This window comes from Ovis canadensis, chromosome 6 (genome assembly GCF_042477335.2).
Source record: "Ovis canadensis isolate MfBH-ARS-UI-01 breed Bighorn chromosome 6, ARS-UI_OviCan_v2, whole genome shotgun sequence".
Taxonomy (NCBI): domain Eukaryota; kingdom Metazoa; phylum Chordata; class Mammalia; order Artiodactyla; family Bovidae; genus Ovis; species Ovis canadensis.
In genome coordinates, this window is record NC_091250.1 from 29,059,763 (window position 1) to 29,082,001 (window position 22,239).

At 37.3% G+C, this 22,239-nt stretch overlaps 1 protein-coding gene and 1 long non-coding RNA gene across 11 annotated transcripts in view; one reads left to right on the forward strand and one right to left on the reverse strand.

Annotated features, from left to right (window-relative positions):
- The window catches only part of ZGRF1 (zinc finger GRF-type containing 1), a 58,683-nt gene that overhangs the window by 14,105 nt on the left and 22,339 nt on the right, over nucleotides 1-22,239 (forward strand). For 7 of the 10 annotated variants that reach the window (XR_011257629.1, XR_011257630.1, XR_011257631.1 and 4 more), the window contains exons 7-17: nucleotides 2,465-2,538; nucleotides 4,530-4,580; nucleotides 6,119-6,205; nucleotides 8,975-9,160; nucleotides 10,951-11,053; nucleotides 11,147-11,244; nucleotides 13,563-13,686; nucleotides 15,809-16,470; nucleotides 17,350-17,488; nucleotides 18,016-18,200; nucleotides 18,992-19,188. Coding sequence is in view for 7 of the 10 variants with exons in the window: in XM_069593477.1 (XP_069449578.1) it covers nucleotides 2,465-2,538; nucleotides 4,530-4,580; nucleotides 6,119-6,205; nucleotides 8,975-9,160; nucleotides 10,951-11,053; nucleotides 11,147-11,244; nucleotides 13,563-13,686; nucleotides 15,809-16,470; nucleotides 17,350-17,488; nucleotides 18,016-18,200; nucleotides 18,992-19,188 (1,906 nt within the window). In the remaining 3 variants the exon portion in view is untranslated. The remainder of the gene's footprint in view (nucleotides 1-2,464; nucleotides 2,539-4,529; nucleotides 4,581-6,118; nucleotides 6,206-8,974; nucleotides 9,161-10,950; nucleotides 11,054-11,146; nucleotides 11,245-13,562; nucleotides 13,687-15,808; nucleotides 16,471-17,349; nucleotides 17,489-18,015; nucleotides 18,201-18,991; nucleotides 19,189-22,239) is intronic. The other 3 variants (XM_069593481.1, XM_069593483.1, XM_069593480.1) reach the window with 3 other exon arrangements.
- Nucleotides 6,878-22,239, reverse strand: part of LOC138442308 (uncharacterized) — a 58,676-nt gene continuing 43,314 nt past the window's right edge. Inside the window, exons 4-5 of the long non-coding RNA XR_011257635.1 lie at nucleotides 14,935-14,994; nucleotides 6,878-9,253 (exon numbers count right to left, since the gene is read on the reverse strand). This is a non-coding gene — a long non-coding RNA (uncharacterized lncRNA). The remainder of the gene's footprint in view (nucleotides 9,254-14,934; nucleotides 14,995-22,239) is intronic.

Genomic DNA, 22,239 nt, shown 5'->3' on the forward strand with positions numbered 1-22,239 from the left:
TGTTGGTTATTATTATAGTTTATTTTCTAAAAAAAATGAAAAACTATTGAAAAATGTAGGTAGAATGTGGTTATGAAATATCAGATAAGGATATAAATTTCTAATATAAGATTTAGGACTTACAAATTTTAGTTTTGGGAAATTTTTTTCTTTTTTCTCATCAAGTTGGAGAAGAGGATTATAGTTAATTCTCATTATTTGTGTGATATATGTTCTATGAAGTTACCAAACAGTAAATTAGTGAATAGTAGGCCATTGCTTTTAGGAGAAATGAAGGTTAGGAGAAATGCAAGGTTAGTTTCCTTCAAACCTCTGGTCAGAACATTTCATCAGCTAATTAGTATAAAACCTTGGTTTTTTATTTATTTTTTTTATTGAAGGATAATTGCTTTACAGAATTTTGTTGTTTTCTATCAAACCTCAACATGAATCAGCCATAGGTATACATATATCCCCTCCCTCTTGAACCTCCCTCCCATCTCCCTCCCCATCCCACCCCTCTAGGTTGATACAGAGCCCCCGTTTGAGTTTCCTGAGACATACAGCAAATCCCCATTGGCTGTCTACTTTACATACAGTAATGTAAGCTTCCATGTTACTCTTTCCTGCATCTCACCCTCTCCTCCACCCTCCCCGGGTCCATAAGTCTGATCTCTGTGTCTGTTTCTCCATTGCTGCCCTGTAAATTCTTCAGAACCATTTTTCTAGATTCCATATATGTGCGTTAGAATACAAGATTTATCTTTCTCTCTCTGACTCACTTCACTCTGTGTAAGAGGTTCTGAGTTCGTCCACCTCATGAGAACTGACTCAAGCTTGTTCCCTTTTTTATGGCTGAATAATGTTCCATTGTGTATATGTACCACAACTTCTTTTTCCATTCATCTGTCAGTGGGCATCTAGGTTGCTTCCCTGTTCCAGCTATTATAAATAGTGCTTCAGTGGACAATGGGATACATGTGTCTTTTTCAACCTTGGTTTCCTCAGGGTAGATGCCTAGGAGTGGGATTGCTGGGTCATATGGTGGTAAAACCTTGTTTTATGTGTGTTTCCATTTATAGATGCCTTACTTAATATATACTGGTGATTGATTAACACTGAAGTTATGACCGCCAGCACTCTAGCTCCTGCCTGAATGAAACTTATCACTTGTTTTCTACATGAGGGACACCATAGCCTTCTTGCACTTAGGAACACTAGGCAGCACTATACATAGGAAACATTTAAAATAGCAAAGTCATCAATAAAAAGCCCTCAACTATGAAAAATGTACTAAACAGATCACAAAAGGGACCCTTGGAGCAGGAGCACTGAAATTAGCAGGTGGAGTGTCTCCTACCTCAGCTGGGAATGTGCACATCAAGAAACTCATTTTTTCATAGCTGTGCATGTCTGCAAATGACCTCAGAAATACAGCTTTGATTCTGGGGTTACAAATAAATTTTAGTAAGTGGGATCTGTGAATAATGAGGATTGACTGTATTTTCTGACATAGATGTTTCTCTAACAAATGACTAAGTTGGTTTTCTTGAGACAGTTTGAGGAGATGAAATTTCTTATTAGAATTTAACAAATGACTTCATGGATTTTAATTCAGAATTAGAGAAGAATCCGTTTTACCACCATTTTAGGATGTGTGAAAATGTTAAAATAAAAACAAAACACATTTTCTCCAATATGTTAAAGTTTTTGTGAGATAATGGGATACATTTTAGAAATGTTAATTTAGAAGTTTATTCTTGAGTGAAGGCAGTGAAGGAAAAAATTTTCATCTAGTGCCTTTTAAAAATTCTTTATATAAATTAGCTCAAGTTCTAAAATTTTTGTTTCATTTAAATATAGTCTGAATGTTTACAGAAAAATAATGAAACCAAAAATAATAATTGGTAAAAAATGAAGTTTACACTGGATACAGCTACGTTTGTTTGTTTTATTTTACCAGAATTGAACACTTAAAAATTATAGTCTTATTGGTGACTTTTAGGGAAAAAAAAAATCCCATCTTAAACAGATAACTGATAAGGTATTTTGACTTAGCCACCCTGTCCTCCTTTCCATTCTGCAGCCTTACCAGCTTTTCTGTTTCAGAGTCTTGACACTCCTTTTGCCTTTTTCCTGAACATCTTTATTCCTGCATAGCCGGTCTTCTTATCCTCAGGTTTCAGCATTTCTTCCCATGAGAGATCTCTCCAGATCATCCTGCTAAAACTGCTCTATCATATTGCCCTGTGTTATGAAATCCTTTTGTATCACAAGCTGAATTTATTTACCTTCTGTGTCCCTCTGTTTTCAAGGGAATCTTGTTTGTCTTGTTCACTGCTATTTCCACAGTGTCTGGCATACTGTAATTTCAAAATAATGGTTACATTCGTTGTTTCACTCAGTTTTAGAAATAAATTTTAAAAAATTTTAGAGCACTACTATATGTTTGACGAATAAGATCATTGGATTTTGTCCATTATAGCTGGGAAACCATTGACTACAATTGTTTCACAAGCTATACCAAAGTCTCCTCATCTGAACCAGGATCCTCATCAGGTACATTTTTTTTTTCTGTCAGTATATATATTATTTTCATGTTGAATGCTCTAGAATTTGTAATGATATTATAGAAATACCGAGGGTTTGAAGCTATCTTGGTTCACCACCTCCCCTGTATCTCAGTGATTTTATGCATCGCTTGGCCAAAGGAAATACCTAGCAGTTCCATTTATTTAGTTAGTAGTATTAAAAACTTATCATGCCCAATTAACTTGGCAAGCATTTTGGTTTTTCTTTCCAGTTTTATGGAGATATAATTAACAGTATAACATTGTATTAGTTTAAGATATATAACATAATGATGATATAGGATATGCATATATGATTGTGAAATGATTACAATAAAATGTAAATGATTACATTTACATTACAATAAAATGTAAAATGATTACATTTTATTTTTAGACATTTACTAATGGAATGCATGTACTTGTTGGACACTGTCCGGTTTCTCAAACCTTGGAATAGATTCAGTTTCTAGGTCCACACTGATTTTTGCATGGTAATTGATTTTTTTCTTTTGGTAATTGATTTTTATCATAGCAATTTCCTAAAACCCAGCTTCACAAATATAAGATGTCACTGACAGAAATGACAGGAGATTTGATGTTGAAACTGAGCTACCTTGAATTAGTAGTTTGTTCAGTTTCTGACAGATATCTAATGACATGGTGTTTCCTTCAAATTTAAATCATCTTATGGAGCCCCCATTGAGTACACTGAGGCACCCCAAAGTACCTTGTTACACTAGTTTGGGAACCATGGAAATAATGTGAAAAATAATAATACTGGGATTTCCCCAGTGGTCCAGTGCCTAAGATTCCAGGCTCCCGATGCAGGGGACCCAAGTTTGATCCCTGGCTGGGGAACTAAGATCCCACATGCTGCAACTCAGAGTTTGCATGCTGCAACCAAGCTTTGGCACAGTCCAAAAAAAAAAAAAAAAAATACTAATTAGGGGTGAATTGAAATTCTAGAATAAATTATCTAAATTAGTGTTTCCCAGTGAAGATGCTTTTAGCACGTTTGAAGAAACAGTTCTTTTATTGTTTCATTTACCCCTAGTTTGTATCATTTTATTTTTCATGTTACTGTTTTTTTAAAAAATACTATCAATTTTCCCCTCATTTTTTAAATACAGAAAAAGGTAAAAAAATAAAACTTACCAAACCACCTGAATGGTAAAGAACCTTCGTGCCAGTGTAACAGATATAACAGTCATGGGTTTGATCCCTGGTTCAGGAAGATCCCCTGGAGGAGGAAATGGCAAACCACTCCAGTATTCTTGCCTGGAGAATCCCTTGGACAGAGGAGCCTGGCAGGCTACAGTCTGTAGGATCTCAAGAGTCAGACATGGCTGAGCGACTTAGCATATATATCACCTGAAGATAATTACTGTTAACAGTTCCAGCTTTTTTTGGCGTATTAAAAAATGTGGTTAGATTAATGGGTACAAATAGTTTTATTCTAGATAGTTTTATATCCTTTCTGCTTAATATCGTATTTTATTTTCTCACATTATTAAAAACTCTTAAATGTACCTTTTAAAGGTTACTTACCATTCCATCCTGTGGATATCCTATGCTTTGGATAAGCCGTTCCCTATTTTGGACATTTAGATGATTTCTAGCATTTTGCTTTTGTAAATAAAACTTTAGTAGATAATTTTGCACATAAATGATTATTTACATTTTAAAGTGTTTCCTTAGATTTAATTCTCAGAAGTGGAACTGATAATTTGAAAGGCCAAGAACAACTTTCTTAGATGTTGATATAAGTCAGATTGAAATATTTTAATGTTTTAATGTCAAATGAATATTTGTTTCACTTTATATTTACCAGTACTAAGATCTTTTAAAATTCTTCCTAAGTGAAATAGTATTTAATCAACACTTACCTTTTATTTCTTTGATTACTACTAATAGTGTCCTTTATTTTTTCTAACTTATATTAATGTTTCTGGCTTATATTAATGTTCTGTTCCTAAGATGATAAAAGAAAATGAAGCTGAACCAAGTGAATCACTTCAGTCTTTGCAGGTGAGTTAACTTTAAAAATGTGTTAGATACTGTATCTGTATATATAGGTATGGCATGTAATTATATGTTTGTGTTTTATATTGCCAGTTTTCAAATTTATTTGTAATTACCCTTTTCTACTCATTTAGATGAGCCTACTGGCTTGTATAAGTGCCCTTTGTAGCCAATAGGATTTGGTTAAATAACATCTTTTATCATAAAGCTAATTTTGCAAACTTGCAAGCATTACCTAATCCAAGAATTGCCATTGACAGTTACAGCTGCATCTGCAGGCTGTGTTGCTTAAAACAGCACAAAACAAAACAAATTTCAGTGTGGTGACTCAGTCATTTTTCACCCTTATATTAGTATTACAAGATCAAATGTATAACATAACAGCAGCTTCCTAATTTAACTTACAAATGATCACATTCTTACTTTGTTTTCACTTAAAAGAAATACGGTTAAACTTTTTCAGTGATAATTATCACAAAGTATAAATTTCAGATTAACACTGTCACTGTTTCTCCCTTCACGGTGAGTTGCCATTTAAAGTAAATGTCATATATTTTTAAAGCAAAATATTTTATAATCTCACAGTAATGAAAAAGGTCTTAGAATCTTTTGCAAAATAAAAGTAATTTAAATCTCTTTAGTATTAACATCGAAGTACATTTTTGTTTTCATAATAGCTTTCTTGCTACAACTCTGAACAAACTCTTCATATATAGTAGTGATAGAAGGCACTCTCAAAATTTAAAGTTAGGGTGCTCTTTGAGGATATGCTTAATGCCACCTTCACTTTTGTTATGTAAGTGTAATTGCTCACACACAGCAAAGGAGCTAGAAGCTATTATGCTATGCTAGTTAAGTTTTAAAATTCACTAGTATTAAAAATGCTAGTTCTAAAATATGAGTTGAATGTTTCTAAGAGCTACTTGATTGGCATTTGTGCTTATAGAGTTATAAATGAAAGTGACCATGTGTGAAGAAATACAGTTTACCTCTTTTGGTGACAATTTTTTTCTTCATAATTATTAAACATAAAATTACTCTTAGAGTTGAGTTCATTTGTTAAGTCTCAAAGTCTCCAAGTCTGTAATTCACATGAGAAATTATGGCTATTTTAGTTACTTGAACTAAAAATGACTAGTTGCTGTGGTCTATATCTTGTGTTTTAGAGTTGCTAGAAAATGATTCATTTTTTAAATAGTGTTACACTTTTTATGATTTTCGTCTTTTAATTTCACACTAATTTTTGAATTAAATAATCTGCATTAACATAAATTTTAGTATGGGATTTATAACATACTGTTTTAGAAGATTTCAATTAAAGTTTAGAATTAGAATTTTCTAATATGCTGAGGTTTTACATTAACTAGTATAGTCCTTTCTTTGCTAGAGCACTCCTTTGCCAGGGGTAGTTTATTGTGTGTATGTATAGAGAGATGCGAGATGGAGATGACATGTGCTTTAAGTTTGGGAACATTTTCCCACCAAACTCATAAACCACCTATAAAATTATTTTAGCTAACACACCAATTGATATTTTATCCTAGTTCTTTCCCTTGGGCACTGAAGAAAAGACTGCTTTTCTAGCTGTTATTCCTAAACAAGTGGAGAGAGAAGCCGGTAAAGACCCCACGGTAAAATTTGTGAATTGATTTTTTTACTCACTATGTTTTCCTGCTGTTTTTTACACAACTTTAGAGTTTTCATAGATAGGTTAGTGAGCAAAATGAATTAACCTGATTTTAAGAACAAGAAAAGCTAATGACGGCTACCCCTTTTTTGGTCTTGAGCCCTCTCTCTGTCACTGACTAATGCATTATGTACACATAGGATACCTTAGGGATTGGACACAATGATATATATAAAGTACCATCAATGAGTGCTCAGTGCAGAACAAAGTGAAGATGTCCACAGCTTTTCATTTACTATAGCTTACTTCACCACTTTTACTTCAGGCTAAATGGGTAGAAGTGTATATGACCAAAGCTCTAAGTAGTACTACCCACTCCACAGCAAAAACTGATAGAGATAACAGGATATATATGGGTGGGTTTTGTAAATAATGATTCTGTTCTTAAAACTCAACATACCTCTGGAAAAGATAGGCATAGCGGCAAACAAAGCAAGGCATCTGTTTGCTTATAGAGAATTTGTATTCCCCATCAAACGATGTAGAAATATACAGTCTTTAAAGGTTTAGACTTTTTTTATTGATGTGTTATATTTTAAAATTCAGAGTGTTTTCAACAAAACTCCTGTTCCAGAGGCATTTTAGTTCCTTTAAAATGTGTGGTTTAAAATCTCCATTTTTTTTTTTTTTTTTTTGGTCTTCTATTTATATGTTTCTCTCTCCCTGGGCCTGTCCTATGTAAACTGGGCCAGCCAGGAGTGTTGTTTGTCTTACCTGGGGTCCTCACTCTGGTCCCCAGAGCTTCTTTTGTTTCATTTTCGCGGGCTTTTCCCTTCCTTGTCTTGTAGCCACTGCCATTTTGGACTCCTTTTCCCTATTTTACCTACCTGACATTCCCCCCTCAAGAGATGGGAGGCCCAATTCTTTGGTAATAGAGGCGTCGAGGTCTTTCTGGCTACTTCCTGCTGAACTGGGACGGCGAGGGGTATTGGGCCTCCCCCTCTTGCTGGTCTCAAGCCTCAGGGTCCTTATAGTGGTGTCCATCTAAGGGTGAGTGGTATTTTCCGTGGTCGGCTGTAGTTTTATATCTTTGTTGAACTGGCACTGCATGTTGTAGCTTGTTGACCCGGCTCTTCTTTTTCCATCCAAGACAAAGCTGCTTCCATCAGTGTACCAGATTTCCTCAGGGTTGGTCAGAGGATCTTCTGACAATCCTTCTCGGGGTTTTGTCCAGTGGTCCAAGGTTTCTTAACTGGAGGTCTTCTGGGATCTGAGACTGGGCCGTGTGGGCTTTCCGCTGTCCCGGTTTCCAGCTCGATGGGCCTTCCCCTGCGCTGGATTTTCTTGGCGTTCCGCGTCTACCGCGGGAGCTTCACTGAGTTGGGTTCCGGCTGTGCTTGGCCTTTTCCACGCGGAGGTTGTTTCAGCCAGGTTATATCCAAGTCACGGCACCATAGATGTCACGCGATGTCATGTCTGTTCCTCGATTCTTGGTCTCGTCACAACAAAGATTTGGAATGACGGACATTAAAGCCCCTCGGCATGTCACAGCTCTCAGGTCTTGGACAGACAGTGTTATAGTTCTCAGGTCTCAAATGGACCATGTTATAGCTTTTAGGCAAATCAGTGTTACAGCTCAGTGTTACAGCTCTATTTTATTAAAAGATAGCAGGAAAACCCATCTTCCAGGCGTGAGGGCACGGGGCGGGTGGGGGGTGGGGGGAGGGAGAGAGGGAGAAAGAGAGGGAGAGAGGGAGCTAAAATCTCCATTTTTAAGTAAGAATGTTCAGATTATATATTATTGTCACTTTGTTAATTTATCAGTTAAAAATAAATTCATTCTTTACATCCTTTCCTTCAGCTCTACACACTATTTTTCCATCTTCTGGGTAGACTTTGTCACCTTGTGTAGAGTAAAAATCCTAGAACCCTCAAGGGGGCAGCAGAGAAAGCCATTTGCAGTCTGAAAGCAGACCAGGTCTCTGGTGGGTGAGAGCACCCCTCGGAGGTACATGTCCGTCTTGATATTCTTAGACCTCGTTTGTCCTCAGAGCTACAGGAGCCGATTATCTGGGAGGCTAAGAGCCCAGCATCTCCCTTGCTAATAGCCTGATAGTTTACAAAACCTTTAAACAAAGGAAATGCTTTCTCTGTTCCTTCTCTTTCTTCCCTTCCTGCATTCCAAGCATGGTGTTAAATGCACACGATACCTTGATGAAGCGGAAGAGTTTCTGCCCTCAAGGAGCTTGTAGTTCAGTTAGTATACAGAAAAGAAGAAACTTCATTGTAGCATAATATGATGGCTATAGGGGCTTCTGCAGTGGCTTAGCGGTAAAGAATCCACGTGCAGTGCAGGCGCCACGGGAGACACGGGTTCAAACCCTGGGTCAGGAGGATCCCCTGGAGGAGGGCATGGCAGCCCAGTCCAGTATTCTGGCCTGGAGAATCTCATGGACAGAGGAGCCTGGTGAGCCACAGTCCATAGTCATAAAGAGTTGGACACGACTGAAGCAGCTTAGCATGCACTCACGCACATGATGTCTGTAATGCAGAGCTGTGGGGAATTTCCTGGTGGTTCAATAGTTACGACTCTGTGCTTTCACTGTCTAAGGCCTAGGTTTGATCCTAAGTTGGGGAACTAAGATCCCACGAGCTGTGTGTCATGGCCAAAAAAAAAAAGTAATACTTAATAGAAAACTGAATTATGCAGTGTTCTTTGTATATGTGCATTGTGAATACATTTCTCACTGCTCGTTTTAATACTTTACTGTAGCCTGTTGAGTTTCAAGGGCACCAAGTGAAAGGATCTGCTTCTAGCACTGTGGTGGTCAGAGGACACAGCTCGCAGGTCGAATGCAATCAGGTTTTGGATGGCACTGTGTATGAAAGCCGCACAACAAACGCTTGTTCTTTGACACCAGCGTTGCCTAGCACTTGTATGCAGACTGACTTCTTGCAGGTAAAATTATTCTTACAGTCGCACCTTGCCAAATCATTTTCTTTATGCCAATACTAAATTTTTCAGAGAAAACATATTTACATCTTCGTACAGCTGTAAGTTAAAAAACAGCTTAGTAAATTCACATGAAGCATCATAAATCAAACTAAGTAAGATAAAACTGTTTGAAAGATTTACTGCCTTTTTTAGGATCAGGAACTTGATTATTTTTCACTTCAGAGAATATTAGGAATTCATGACAAGAGCAAATAGGCAGATTATATGTAGAAAAAAACAGCTATTAGATTTGTTTTCCTTCTGATATCCACCCCTCTCCCCTGCTAAGTAGATGGCAAGTACCTCTCATTGCTACCAGATAGAAGAGATTATTGAGAAAAGGATATATACATGTATTTGAAACAGTATCTGTTAAAGAGATTTAAAATTTTTCCATTTTTTATTAAAGCATAAAACACATACAAAATAAGTGCACAGACCATAAGTGCACAGCTCAGTAATTACCACAGGGTGAAGACAGCCGTGTAACCTCCGCCCTTAAGAAACAGAGCGTTACCATGGTTATTGGGGTTTATCAATTTGTTTATTTCTCATTAGGATCTCTTGTAGTCGGTACTTTGGTTTGACTTTCTTCCATATTGCTAAGCCTATACTGTTTCCCCGTCCTTTTAATATATTGTAATTCAGGGATACCATTATTTCTTAGTTTCATCAAAGGTAAGAGGTGTTTCTGTTTCTCATTTCTTGTTTGTTTTGTTTTTGAGAAGAGAATAAAGAAGTACTCCATACTGCAAAAGAAATTTATGTCCCTTTGTTTTATTTTTAAATATTTTCACATACATCAGTATGGTCATGTTTTACATCCCAAGTTTATAAAAAGTGTTCTAAGGCAAAATGACTGGATTTACCAAAAGAGATAAGAACTTTTAAAGTGTGACAGATTGCTTGCACACAGCAGTATCTGAACTTAAAAAATTATCTTGTATTTCATAAAATCCCAAGATACTATAATTAACTGTAAGAAGCACCATTATAATGTATGATACTAAGAAATTAACACTAGTCAATTAACCTTACACAGTGCTTTTTCACTGCCTTTTAAAAAATGTGGTAAAAAACACATACTATAAAATTTACAATCTTCACCATTTTATGTGCACACTTTGGTAGTGGGAGGTACATTAACAGTGCTACAAAATAGATCTTCAGAACTTTGTTCACCTTCACTTGGATTTTTAATGTTATATTTAGTGAAAGACTCTTAGATTTATTTGAACATAGAGTTTTATTGTATATCACACTGCTTTGTTTTCTTGTCTTTCCATGAATACAATACTTTTTGTTTGATGCTAAACCCTAGTTTGGTCTTCTTGAGGACATATAAACAATAGAATTGCTTTAATATGTCCAATATTAACAAGGCACAAATTCATATTTGTGATCATTATTTGACCAGTATGACTCTTGCGTGTAGTCACACTTGCACAGGCAGAGATAACTGTGTCCCAGCTGTTGTCTGTGCTATAGAGATGTAAAATGTCATCATTTTCAAGGTGTATTCCCACCTCAAAGATGTTAAGAGATAAGAAGTATGAGCCAAACGATTTGATGAAATATAATATACTCTACTTTCCCTGAATGGAATTGGCTTCATAACATCTCTTTGTTTTTCTGTGTCTCAAGTTATAACTATAAACTATATATATATATATATGTATATATAGATAGATAGGTAAAGTTATGGATGTATACACACTTTTTTCTAAACTGATAAATGAATCTCTATTTTCTAGTTTCCAAATGAAGAAAACTTTCCAAAAGGAGAAACTAGCTTTACTATTCAAGACAATTTTCAAGTGAGAGCTGAGTTTAATAAGGACTTGACTAAAAATGATTGTAAGTATATTATAAATAAAATATAATATTAAAAAGTTATTCGACATTGAACAAACTAGTATATAAATATTCATGCTTTTTCCCCCCTGACAGCAATTTTAGATTTCCCTCCTAAAGATTCAGACCATTTATATAATTATTTGGATAATAATTTTAAATCAACAGAGAGGACTTCGTGGGAAAAAAATAAGGTATAGTGTGAACAAAGTTGTTTTTCTTTTCGCTTTGTTTTTGTGGCCACACCCTGCAGCTTGTGGGATTTTAGTTCCATAATTAGGGATGAACCCAGCCCCGATAGTAAAGCGTTGAGTCCTAACCACTCGACTGCCAGGGAATCCCCTAAACAGTTTTAATAGTTGTGAGTAAAAAAATTTGGTGAATCTTAGAAACAGCAAGTGTAATTACCCTGAGACTGAAGAGCTGGGTGGGTTCAAGAATGTGAATGAAGGGCATAGTAGCTGGATTGTGGAAAGTCACAGGGAAAGCAGTAATCAAATGAAATTGGGAAAGTGAGCAGGACCAGATACGTGAAGTCTTGCAGGTCAGATTAAGAGGTTTAACATTGGTCTATGTTCCATTGCGAAATTACTGAAGGGTTTCAGCAGAAAACTCATTACATTTACATTTTTAAAAGGTTTTGCTGGCTGCTGTGTGGAAGATGGATTTGATGGACACTGTGGTGGAAGCAAGGAAACCAGTTAAAATTAGCTGTAGATGACAGTGACTTGAAGAAGAGACTGCGGCAGTGAAAGTATAGAGGAGTTGGTAGTTAGATGTAAGATAAATTTTGGAGTCAGAAGCATGGATGTTGCTAGATTGGATGTAGAGAGCAGAGTGAAGGAAGGGGAGGAGAAAGCCTCCTGGATTTCTGACTTAACAAAGTGGACTGAAGTGGGCTTTACTGAGTGCAGTCAGCTGCAGGGCTCTATTCGTCTGCTAGGGCTGCTGTAACGGAGGGTGAGTGACTTAAACAACAGAAATTTATTTTGTCACAGTTCTGGAGGGTAGAAGTCCAAGATCAAGTTTCGGATGAGAACTCTATTCCTGGCATACGGACGGCTACCTTCTCACTATGTTCTCATGTATACTTCCTTGGTATGTGCACGTGGATAAAGAGAGTGCAAGAGAGTGAGAATTCTCTTCTTATAAGGACACTAATTCTGGTGGATCAGGGTACCACTCTTAGGGCTTCATTTAGCCTTTATTACGTCTTAAAGGCCCCATCTGCAAACACAGTCACACTGGGAGACGGGGAAGAAAGCAATAATAAAAGGTGTTGCGTCGTACTGGGGACCCACTAAGAGGCCTGTAAAACAAAACTCAGGATTGTCCTCCCTGAAGAATAAGAAAAGTAAGGTATTCACATACCAGTCCCCATCTCTTTGGCTGAAGGGTACTCCTTGTTATATTAACCACCTGGCACGTTTGGCCTGCTCTGCCTGCTGTCCCAGCCGCTGTCCTCAGACAGAAAGATGTAGATGCTGAGGTAGGAAGCCTGGGACAGGGAGAGGAGCAATTCCCCACTGTAGATGACCTCCGAGATAGGCCAGGGAGACATGGCAGGACAGCAGCAGCATCTGCCACAGTGGTTAACGGTGGGACTCTTAGGAACTTTTCAGTGGGCTGTGCTTCCTGCCATGCAGAAGAGTCTGGTCTCCTGGGAGAGACACAGAAGCGGGCTTGCAGAGAAAGAGACAGAGTTAGTGGCAACAGAAGCCCCGATTCCAGCTGGTTTTGAGGCCCCGGCCCCAGCTCTGTTCAATTCATACTGGATTTTTTTTTCATTGGAGGATAATTGCTTTACAATGTTGTGTTGGTTTCTGCCACATATCAAGATGAATCAGCCATAGGTATAGATAGGTCCCCTCTCCCTTGAACCTCCCTGTCACCTCCCACTCCATCCTACCCCTCTGGGTTATCACAGAGCACTGCAACCCATATTAGATTTTTAAGGTGATTAATTTCTAGAAGTAGCAACAAAATTAAATCCTGTTAGAAGGAGAATAACATAGAGATGATATGACTATTCAGATATGGAAGATATTAGGAGTTTATTCCATTTAGAAGCAATATTTTGAAGTTTAGATCAACTGTAGATATACCCTAGACCTAAAGACATAAAGAGAAAGCTGTTCAGGCCTTGGGTTTGCAGGAAGTATTGCCTTCCCAGCTCCAGACATGAGGTCTCCTTAAGCCTGTGTCCCTAAGACTGGAACCTGATCTTCACAACCAAATCCCCATAACTTATATCAATCCAAATCAGAATCTGACCCATTTCAAATAAATCTAACAGGTTTATGTTCTGTATTTCACTTTCCAATATCCTTGTTTATTTTAGTGCATGTATTCTATCCTGCCCTTTTGGAAGGAACTTTGCCCCACTATAGCTCTGCACAATGTGCTTGAAAGCATCGTTTTTATAATACAGTTACTAGAATTTGTTCAGGCTATAGGGGAAAAATGCAATAAGAGGATTTGGTCTGTAGTTTTGTCTCTTCTTTCTGGATAGGTGATGTCACCAGAACAGAAGATCTCAACATTAAGCCCTGTTTCTACTTTATCTTTTAACTCAAGAGATGATGACTTCATGCTAGAATTCTCTGAGGAGTCCCTGAAAACGCAAACTTTACCTGGTAATGTTCACTTTCTCAGTGTACATAATTGCTCCCGTAATTATCTCATTATGGTTCTAATCTATCTGTCCGTGTAAAATGAAATTTTTCACTTGAGAGATTGCTGCTGCTGCTGCTGCTGTCGCTTCAGTTGTGTCCGACTCTTTGTGACCCCATAGACGGCAGCCCACCAGGCTCCCCCGTCCCTGGACAAGAACACTGGAGTGGGTTGCTATTTCCTTCTCCAATGCGTGAAAGTGAAAAGTGAAAGTGGAGTCGCTCAGTTGTGTCCGAGTCTTCGCAACCCCATGGACTGCAGCCTACCAGGCTCCTCTGTCCATGGTATTTTCCAGGCAAGAGTACTGAAGTGGGGTGCCATCGCCTTCTTCGTGAGAGATTGCTACTAAACTAAAAATAATCTTGAAACCAGACTCACTGTCTTATACCCTCACGCCTTCCCACACTCTGCTTTGACTTTTTCTGTTGAGGACAGCTCTTACTTCCAAATCCAGTACTCCCTTCTAGTTCTTTGGTACCTTCCTTCTTTATCCTCTCATCTTCTCATCTCAGACCTCTACCATTACCAACACTTCTCACAGCTGTAATTCCAGAGCCTGGCCCCTCTGTAGCCCCTTCCCCTCCCAGGGAACGGGTTCATTGTGAGTGTCAATCATGGTTGACCTTCTCATAACCTCTTAGCTTCCCCTCTTTTGCTCTGGGATCCTGGCATTATCAGGGAGCTCTTCAACTGCTGCGACCTCAGCTGCATTCTCAGGCTTCTGTGTCTTCATACATTATACCTCTTCCCTGTGAGTAATTTCCTGCTTCTTGATAAGATAATATATCTATAGGATCTCTTCCACTAACTTCTGTTCCTCTCTGTTTTCTTGCAATCTCATCAGTGTATCTTCCCTTGATTCTGAAGTTAGGCTGAGTGAGGAGTAAAGTTGTAGGTAATTTTTTGGTCGTGGGTGGATGATATAAAAATGAAAGCCGAAAAAAAAAAAAAGAAAGAAAGCCGTAAAGTGTCTGGAGAATTGGGTTGGGGAAGGTTTAGTGAGTGTGGGTGGTAGAAGCAAGGTAGGAAAGAGTCAGTGTGGGAAGAGTGAGCATTGAAAACAAGTGAAGTGATAGTGACAGGCAGATGGTCTACACAGACCTGCCATGACTTTCACTATTTAATCAGGTTTTAACTTTCCCGTCAATGTTGCTTAATCAGTTTGTTAGGATTACATCATAACACTTTACAAAAGAATGCCATTGACTTACCTGCTGTCCTGCTACCTTCCCAAGTGACTGCCAGGGTTTATTTCCAACGAAACAGAAACTCTGTCAAGAGGGAACATTATTATAAAATAGGAAACCATAGCATTTTAGGTAAAAACTTTAAGCTGATATAGTTCTCATGCGGTATTACTATTTATTCAGCAAATATTACTGCTTTTAATATTTTCAGGAATATATCAACTACTAGTGATGCTGAAAGGAATTCTGAAACTCAGCCAAAATCTGCCATAACATGTGTTTACCACAGTTGAACTCTTATCACATAACAATGTATCAAAATAAAGCTAAAAGTCTTCTTTACCTTGAAGGTCAACATATTAATCCATGAGTATAATAAGTATATGAGAGGTTATAACACATCAATAAATAAACCTTGAACTTCAGTCTCTGGAGAAGGAATATAAAGTTGAGAACAAAACCTAAGTTTGGTTTCTTGTCTTAACTCTGTCAATTGGTAGTTATGTTACCTCTAGGCCTTGGTTGGCAACCTCATCTGTAAAGTGAGAATGATGAATCCCTTCTTGGTTGTAAAGTACTTGAAAAGTTCAGTGCTATATAAATATAATGCAGTATTTGGTGGGGTAGGTGTGGTGGTGGTGAATGGAAATTATTAGCTAAGAAAAGAAAAAGAGAAGGATTTCAATATCAACCTTAAAAAAGTTTCAGAGTCTAAAATTAAGTTTGAAATCTTTATTTTTTTGAGACCAAAACCATTAAAATTTTTTAAAGGAAATGTGATTTTCTTTTTCTGGCACAAGGCAGAAGGTAATTTTTGCTTTTTTGTATGGATACCCACTGTTATATAAAGATTGAGTGATATCTATAATACATTTTTAATCAGCTCTTTTTTTTTCAGTAATGAAAAAACCAAGTTCTCTGGAGAATAAGAAGAACCTTCAAAGGCTTTCCTTTGAAGTAAGTAGAACCCGAGCTCCACTTGTTACTTTGCCACCTGCCAGTGGGCCACCTGACTTAGATTCTTGTTCATTTATGATGGACCGTGACAGGCAAAAGTCTTCCGGTTCTCCCATATTCAGCCTGTGTGAAGAGTCAGCAGTTCCTTCTTTTAGCTTTGGGCCCAAGGACCAAAGTGAAGCTTCTTTCTCTAACGAATCTAGGGAAGTGACTCCAAGTGATGTTTCACTTCTTGATAATACATCTACTCAAAGCAAGTGGCTGAAATATCAAAATATACGCCAGTGCAACTTGACTGCTCCAGACAGAGTTGATGAGAAAGTAACAGATGGCTTCTTTGCTGAGGCTGTTCCTGGGATGCATTTTAGTAACACAGGTGAAAGAGAGAATGATGCTGTGAATGAAAGTTCTTTAGACTCTGTGCATTTACAAATGATGAAACACATGCTTCAACAGCAGCAGCAGGATTTTAGCAGTCAAGATTCGGTTTGCAGAAAGAAGGCATTTTCTTTGAATGTAAACGAGGCTTCTAAGACCGAGGAAATTCAGAATTTGTTAGGAGAGTATGCCTACTACAACTGCAGTCTAACAGGAGGTTTACAGGTGAGGAAATGTACCAGCGTTTTCTTGGTGCATCTTTTCCAGTACTTATCTGAATTTCAGCAAAAGAATTACCAAAGTCATACAGGTGAAATGATTTTAGTCTTGAAGCCAGTGGCTTTAGGATTTTTTTTAGAGTTTTCCAGAACTCTTGCTACAGTCACATTTTTTAAAAAAATTCTTTTTATTTATTTAATGAATTTATTTGGCTGCACCAGGTCTTAGTTGTGGCCTATGGGATCTTAGTTCCCTGATCAGGAATCAAACCCAGGCTCCCTGCATTCGGAGCATGGAGTCTTAGGCACTGGACCACCAGGAAAGTCCCAGTCACATCTTTGACTTAAGACCTTTCTAGAGGTTGTAAACACTAAATTACATATTTGAGAGTGTCTGGTGCAGTATCTGGCACATAAAAGGTACTTAAATTATAGTTCTGTTTCCACCATCACTTCCACCACTACTATTACTGTTGTTTTCATTTTTACTGTCAGCTCAGTTTTGATTATTTTCATTTCACTATCAGCTCAGTTTTGCTGACCAGATCATTATTACGGTAAAGGTACATCCTATTTACATTGGTTATGAACAATTCTTACTGTAATTGTGACCAGAAGTAGAGATACATAATGATTCATTCACATCAGTTAAATTTTTCCTACAAAAATATTTAAAAATTTATTAAGGGGCCAACAAGAAAAGTTAGTCTTATTTATCATTAAAAGTGTGATGTCATAGCCTTTCCTGCTATACTCAATTTCTCATTTAAAATTAGAAAATGATTTTCTTGCATTCTGGAAATCAAAAGAAAAAATATCTATAGAATTTGCTTATAAACAGTATTTTTCTGGAGTTATTGTAATAACTTGAATTATTGCATTTCAGGAGGTAAATGACTCTGAGCTATGCTTCCCAAGTGGACAGAAAGTAAAATCTGCATGTCTTCTCCAAAGGCAAATTCACATACCAGCTGTTTTTCAGTCTCCTGCTCATTATAAGCAGATTTTTACATCTTGTCTCACAGGTATGAGACAAGATTTTTTAAAAAATTTTATTATGATTGATTGCTGCTTAATGTCAATAGTATAACTGTGAGAAAGTATAGTATCTTATATGATGAATTTTTACATTAAATTTCTGCTTGAGATTTGGTATTTTCTATATATTTAATCCAGGTTTTGACAGTAACTTATATTTTAATTTCAGATCAAAATTGTCTATTTAAGACAATTTAAGAGTGGGAAATGACAGCATTATCTTTTTCAATATGTAGTATAAAAATTTTTTTAAAACTAAAAGTGTTAGAGGTAGTTTTGATAAATCAAGTAGGAAATTTTAAGTATGGTGTGTGATTAGTTTTGATTGTTTTTTAATACAAGAGTAATACTCGTCTTTTTAAAAATGGATGTTAATGTTATGTTACAGTTTACTCTGTCAAAGGCTATTTTCAGATTTAACTAATAGTACATATCTGATACAAACTTGAAATTATTTTGTATTTAATTTTCATCTGTATATATTTTTAAATTACCTTAAAAATTTGTTTTGTAGAACATTTAAATATATTGCTATTTGGATTGGCACAAAGGTTGCACAAAGCTCTTTCAAAAGTTGACATATCATTTTACACATCATCAGATGGAGACAAACTGAAAAATGTAGACAATAATGTGCCATCCTGCCATCATCAGCAGCCTGCAAAACTGGTCATGGTGAAAAAGGAAGGTCCAAATAAGGTATTTTTCCTCTTTTCCCCTCCTTTTGTTAGACTTACTTGTTTATAAAAGTCTTGGTACCTGTTGCTGTACAAAAGGTTAAAGGGTTAAGTCTTGACTAGGAGTCTTCTGCTTGAGGCATTAGTAACGAACATATAGTAAACACTCAGTACATTTTTTCTGAAAGATGATCTGCATTCGAGGATACAAAAATATGAGTTAAGATCAGCTTTCAGATTGCTTGGGAACTTGCTGCATAGTAGCAGATGGAGAAAAAGATGTAAAAGGAAATTTTATGTAATACTGGAATTTATAAAATAGGAGGGATGCGCAAATTACAGGAAGAGCACTGAGAAGGGAATGTGTCCCCACCTGAGGGCTTAGCGATTGCAGGGATGAGCCTGAAGAAAGTAAGGGCTAAAACTGGCCTCTAGTATGAGTAACAAAACTGATAAGGCCAGAGGAATAGAGAAGCATACTGACTTAATTCAGATTGCTGATAACATTATTATGGAAGAAGTTAACGTTAGTAGAATGTGTATAATGTTGACTGATGGTTTGTACTTGTAACTGTACTTTCACTCATAATACAACTTTCCTCCACTGCTTGCATATTCCACTTCGTCGTTAGTTGAGTTTGTAAATTTGGACTTAAATTTAGTTGCAAAAGCAAGAATTCATAAATAATATTGGAGAAGTCTCCAAGCAGCCTTTAGAAAAGTCTTGACAAACATGGTACTAAGACAGCAAAATAACTGACTAAATAAAAACATTATCTTTCTTACTAAGCTCCAGTATCTTTGTCCCCTCAGGGTCGTCTCTTTTACGCCTGTGATGGACCCAAAGCTAACCAATGTAAGTTTTTTAAGTGGTTTGAAGAGATGACCCCAGGATATTCAACACAGGAAAAATCTCTACCTAGCATGGTTTTAAGTGATACAAAAAGTATTGGCTTCTACTTAAGAAGTCAAAACATACCCCTCTATGAGGAATGCCAACTTTTCGTGAGGTATGTTTTATGATGCTAAGTAACTGCCTCTAATTGTATCAAAACAGTAACCTCACATCACCAGTTTTCAAAGAGATTGAGTTAGGAAAAATATCTAAAAGATACCTCAGTTTTTATAACTATAAAATGGGAATAATTCTCTAAAGCTGTTTTTGGTCCCCTCTAAATATTGAGCAGATATTTGGGGTGGCTCAGTGGTAAAGAATCTGCCTGGGAATGCAAGAGATGCAGGAGATGTATATTTGATCCCTGGGTCAGGAAGATCCCCTGGAGAAAGAAATGGTAACTCACTCCAGTATTCTTACCTGGAAAATCCCATGGACAGAGGAGCCTGGTGGGTTACAGTCCACAGGGTCGCAAAGAGTCAGACACAACTTAGCAAGTAAACCACATTAAACAAACATTGAGCAGTGTCAGCAATATCAAGATTACTGGCAGGAATGCCATTTTTCTAACCACTTTTACATTAATCATAATCCTGAAGAAAACTCTGAAACAAATCCCAAGAATAATTTTTATCAGTGGAGGATAATACATAGTGATCATTCACAGACCTCAGCTACATAGTTTATAGTATCATAGAATGCTACTTTTTCGAAACAGTTGTTATAAAAGTTGAATTACCCAAAAAGTAAAATAATGATCATTTGGATGATAATTTAATAACAGCATTTATTGGGAGCTTGTATATGTCAGGTACTCTTCTAAACACTCTGCAATATTATTTAATTGTCATAATTTATAAGCTATGGAAATATAATCTATTACTCCATTTTACAGTTATAGAAACTGAAGTATTCTTTTAGATACTATTCCTATCTGTCTCTTTGAAAAGTAATGACGTTTCTGTGAGGCTTGTCTTTGACACAATGTATTTTTATTGTGTATATATAGGAGATCCAACCAGTCCATTCTAAAGGAGATCAGTCCTGGGTGCTCTTTGGGAGGAATGATGCTAAAGCTGAAACTCCAGTACTTTGGCCACCTCATGCAAAGAGTTGACTCATTGGAAAAGACTATGATGCTGGGAGGGATTGGGGGCAGGAGGAGAAGGGGATGAAAGAGGATAAGATGGCTGGATGGCATCACTGACTCAATGGACATGAGTTTGAGTGAACTCTGGGAGTTGGTGATAGACAGGGGGGCCTGGTGTGCTGCAATTCATGGGGTCGCAAAGATTTGGACATGACTGAGCGACTGAACTGAACTGAACTGATATATACATATGAAAGTGTGTTTCCTGATGGCTCAGTGGTAAAGAACTCACCTGCCAATGCACAAGTAGAAAGAGATACAGGTTTGATCCCTGGGTCAGGAAGATCCCCTCGAGAAGAAAATGGCAACCCACTCCAGTATTTTTGCCTGGGAAATCTCATGAGCAGAGGAGCCTGTTTGGCTGCAGTCCAGTGCAGTTCAGTCGCTCAGTCATGTTGGACTCTGTGCGACCCCATGGACTGCAGCACGCCAGGCTTCCCTGTCCATCACCAACCCCTAGAGCTTGCTCAAACTCATGTTCATCAAGTCGGTGATGCCATCCAACCATCTCATCCTCTGTTGTCTCCTTCTCCTCCTGCTTTCAATCTTTCCTAGCATCACAGTCTTTTCAAATGAGGCGGTTCTTCATATCAGGTGGCCAAAGTATTGGAGTCTCAGCTTCAGTATCAGTCCTTCCAATGAATATTCAGGACTGATTTCCTTTAGGATGGACTGGTTTGATCTCCTTGCACTCCAAGGGACTCTCAAGAGTCTTCTCCAACACCACACTTCAAAAGCATCAATTCTTTGGTGCTCAGCTTTCTTTATAGTCCAGCTCTCACATCCATACATGACTACCGGAAAAACCATAGCTTTGACTAGACAGACATTTGTTGACAAAGTAATATCTCTGCTTTTTAATATGCTGTCTAGGTTGGTCACAGATTTTCTTCCAAGGAGCAAGCATCTTTTAATTTCATGGCTGCAGTCACTATGTGCAGTGATTTTGGAGCCCAAGGAAATAAAGTCTGCCACTGTTTCCATTGTTTCCCCATCTATTTGCCATAAAGTGATGGGACTGTATGCCACAATCTTCATTTTCTGAGTGTTGAATTTTAAGCCAGCTTTTAAACTCTCCTCTTTCACTTTCATCAAGAGGCTCTTTAGTTCTTTTTCGCTTTCTACCATAAAGGTGGTGTCATCCTCATGTCTGGGGTTATTGATATTTCTCCCAGCAATCTTGATTCCAGCTTGTAATTCATCCAGCCCAGCATTTCTCATGATGTACTCTGCATATAAGTTAAATAAGCAGGGTGACAATATACAGCCCTGGCGTATCCCTTTCCCGATTTGGAACCAGTCTGTTGTTCCATGTCCAGTTCTAACTGTTGCTTCTTGACCTGCATACAGATTTCTCAGGAGGAAGATAAGGTCGTCTGGTATTCCCATCTCTTTAAGAATCTTCCACATTTTGTTGTGATCCACACAGTCAAAGGCTTTGGCATAGTCAATAAAGCAGAAGTAGATGTTTTTCTGGAACTCTCTTGCTTTTTTGATGATCCAGCGGATATTGTCTATTTGATCTCTGGTTCCTCTGCCTTTTCTAAATCCAGCTTGAACATCTGGAATTACATGGTTACAGTCCATGGGGGCTACAGTCCATGGGTCACAAGAGAGTCAGACATGACTTATTGACTAATCAGAACAACAGTATATAAAAGCATATAAACATACACACTCTTTGGTTCTTTCCTTTTCATACTCTATTTTAAAGAAATTTTTAAAAAAACATTTGTACTTTGAAACTTTCAGGTGCAAAATAAGTCCTGCAGATGTAATATACAGCATGGTGACTGTGGTTAATATTATTTTACTGTATATTTGAAAGTTGATAAGAGTAAGATTTCTCATTAAAATAAAAAAATTTTATACATGCAATGAGTTCTTCAGTGCTTTTTAAAAAAATTCAATATATTTATTTATTTGGTATGCCTTGCAGCATGTGGGATGTTAGTTCCCCAGCCAGGGATCAAACCCAAGTCCTCTGCAGTGAATGCTTGGCATCCTAATCACTGG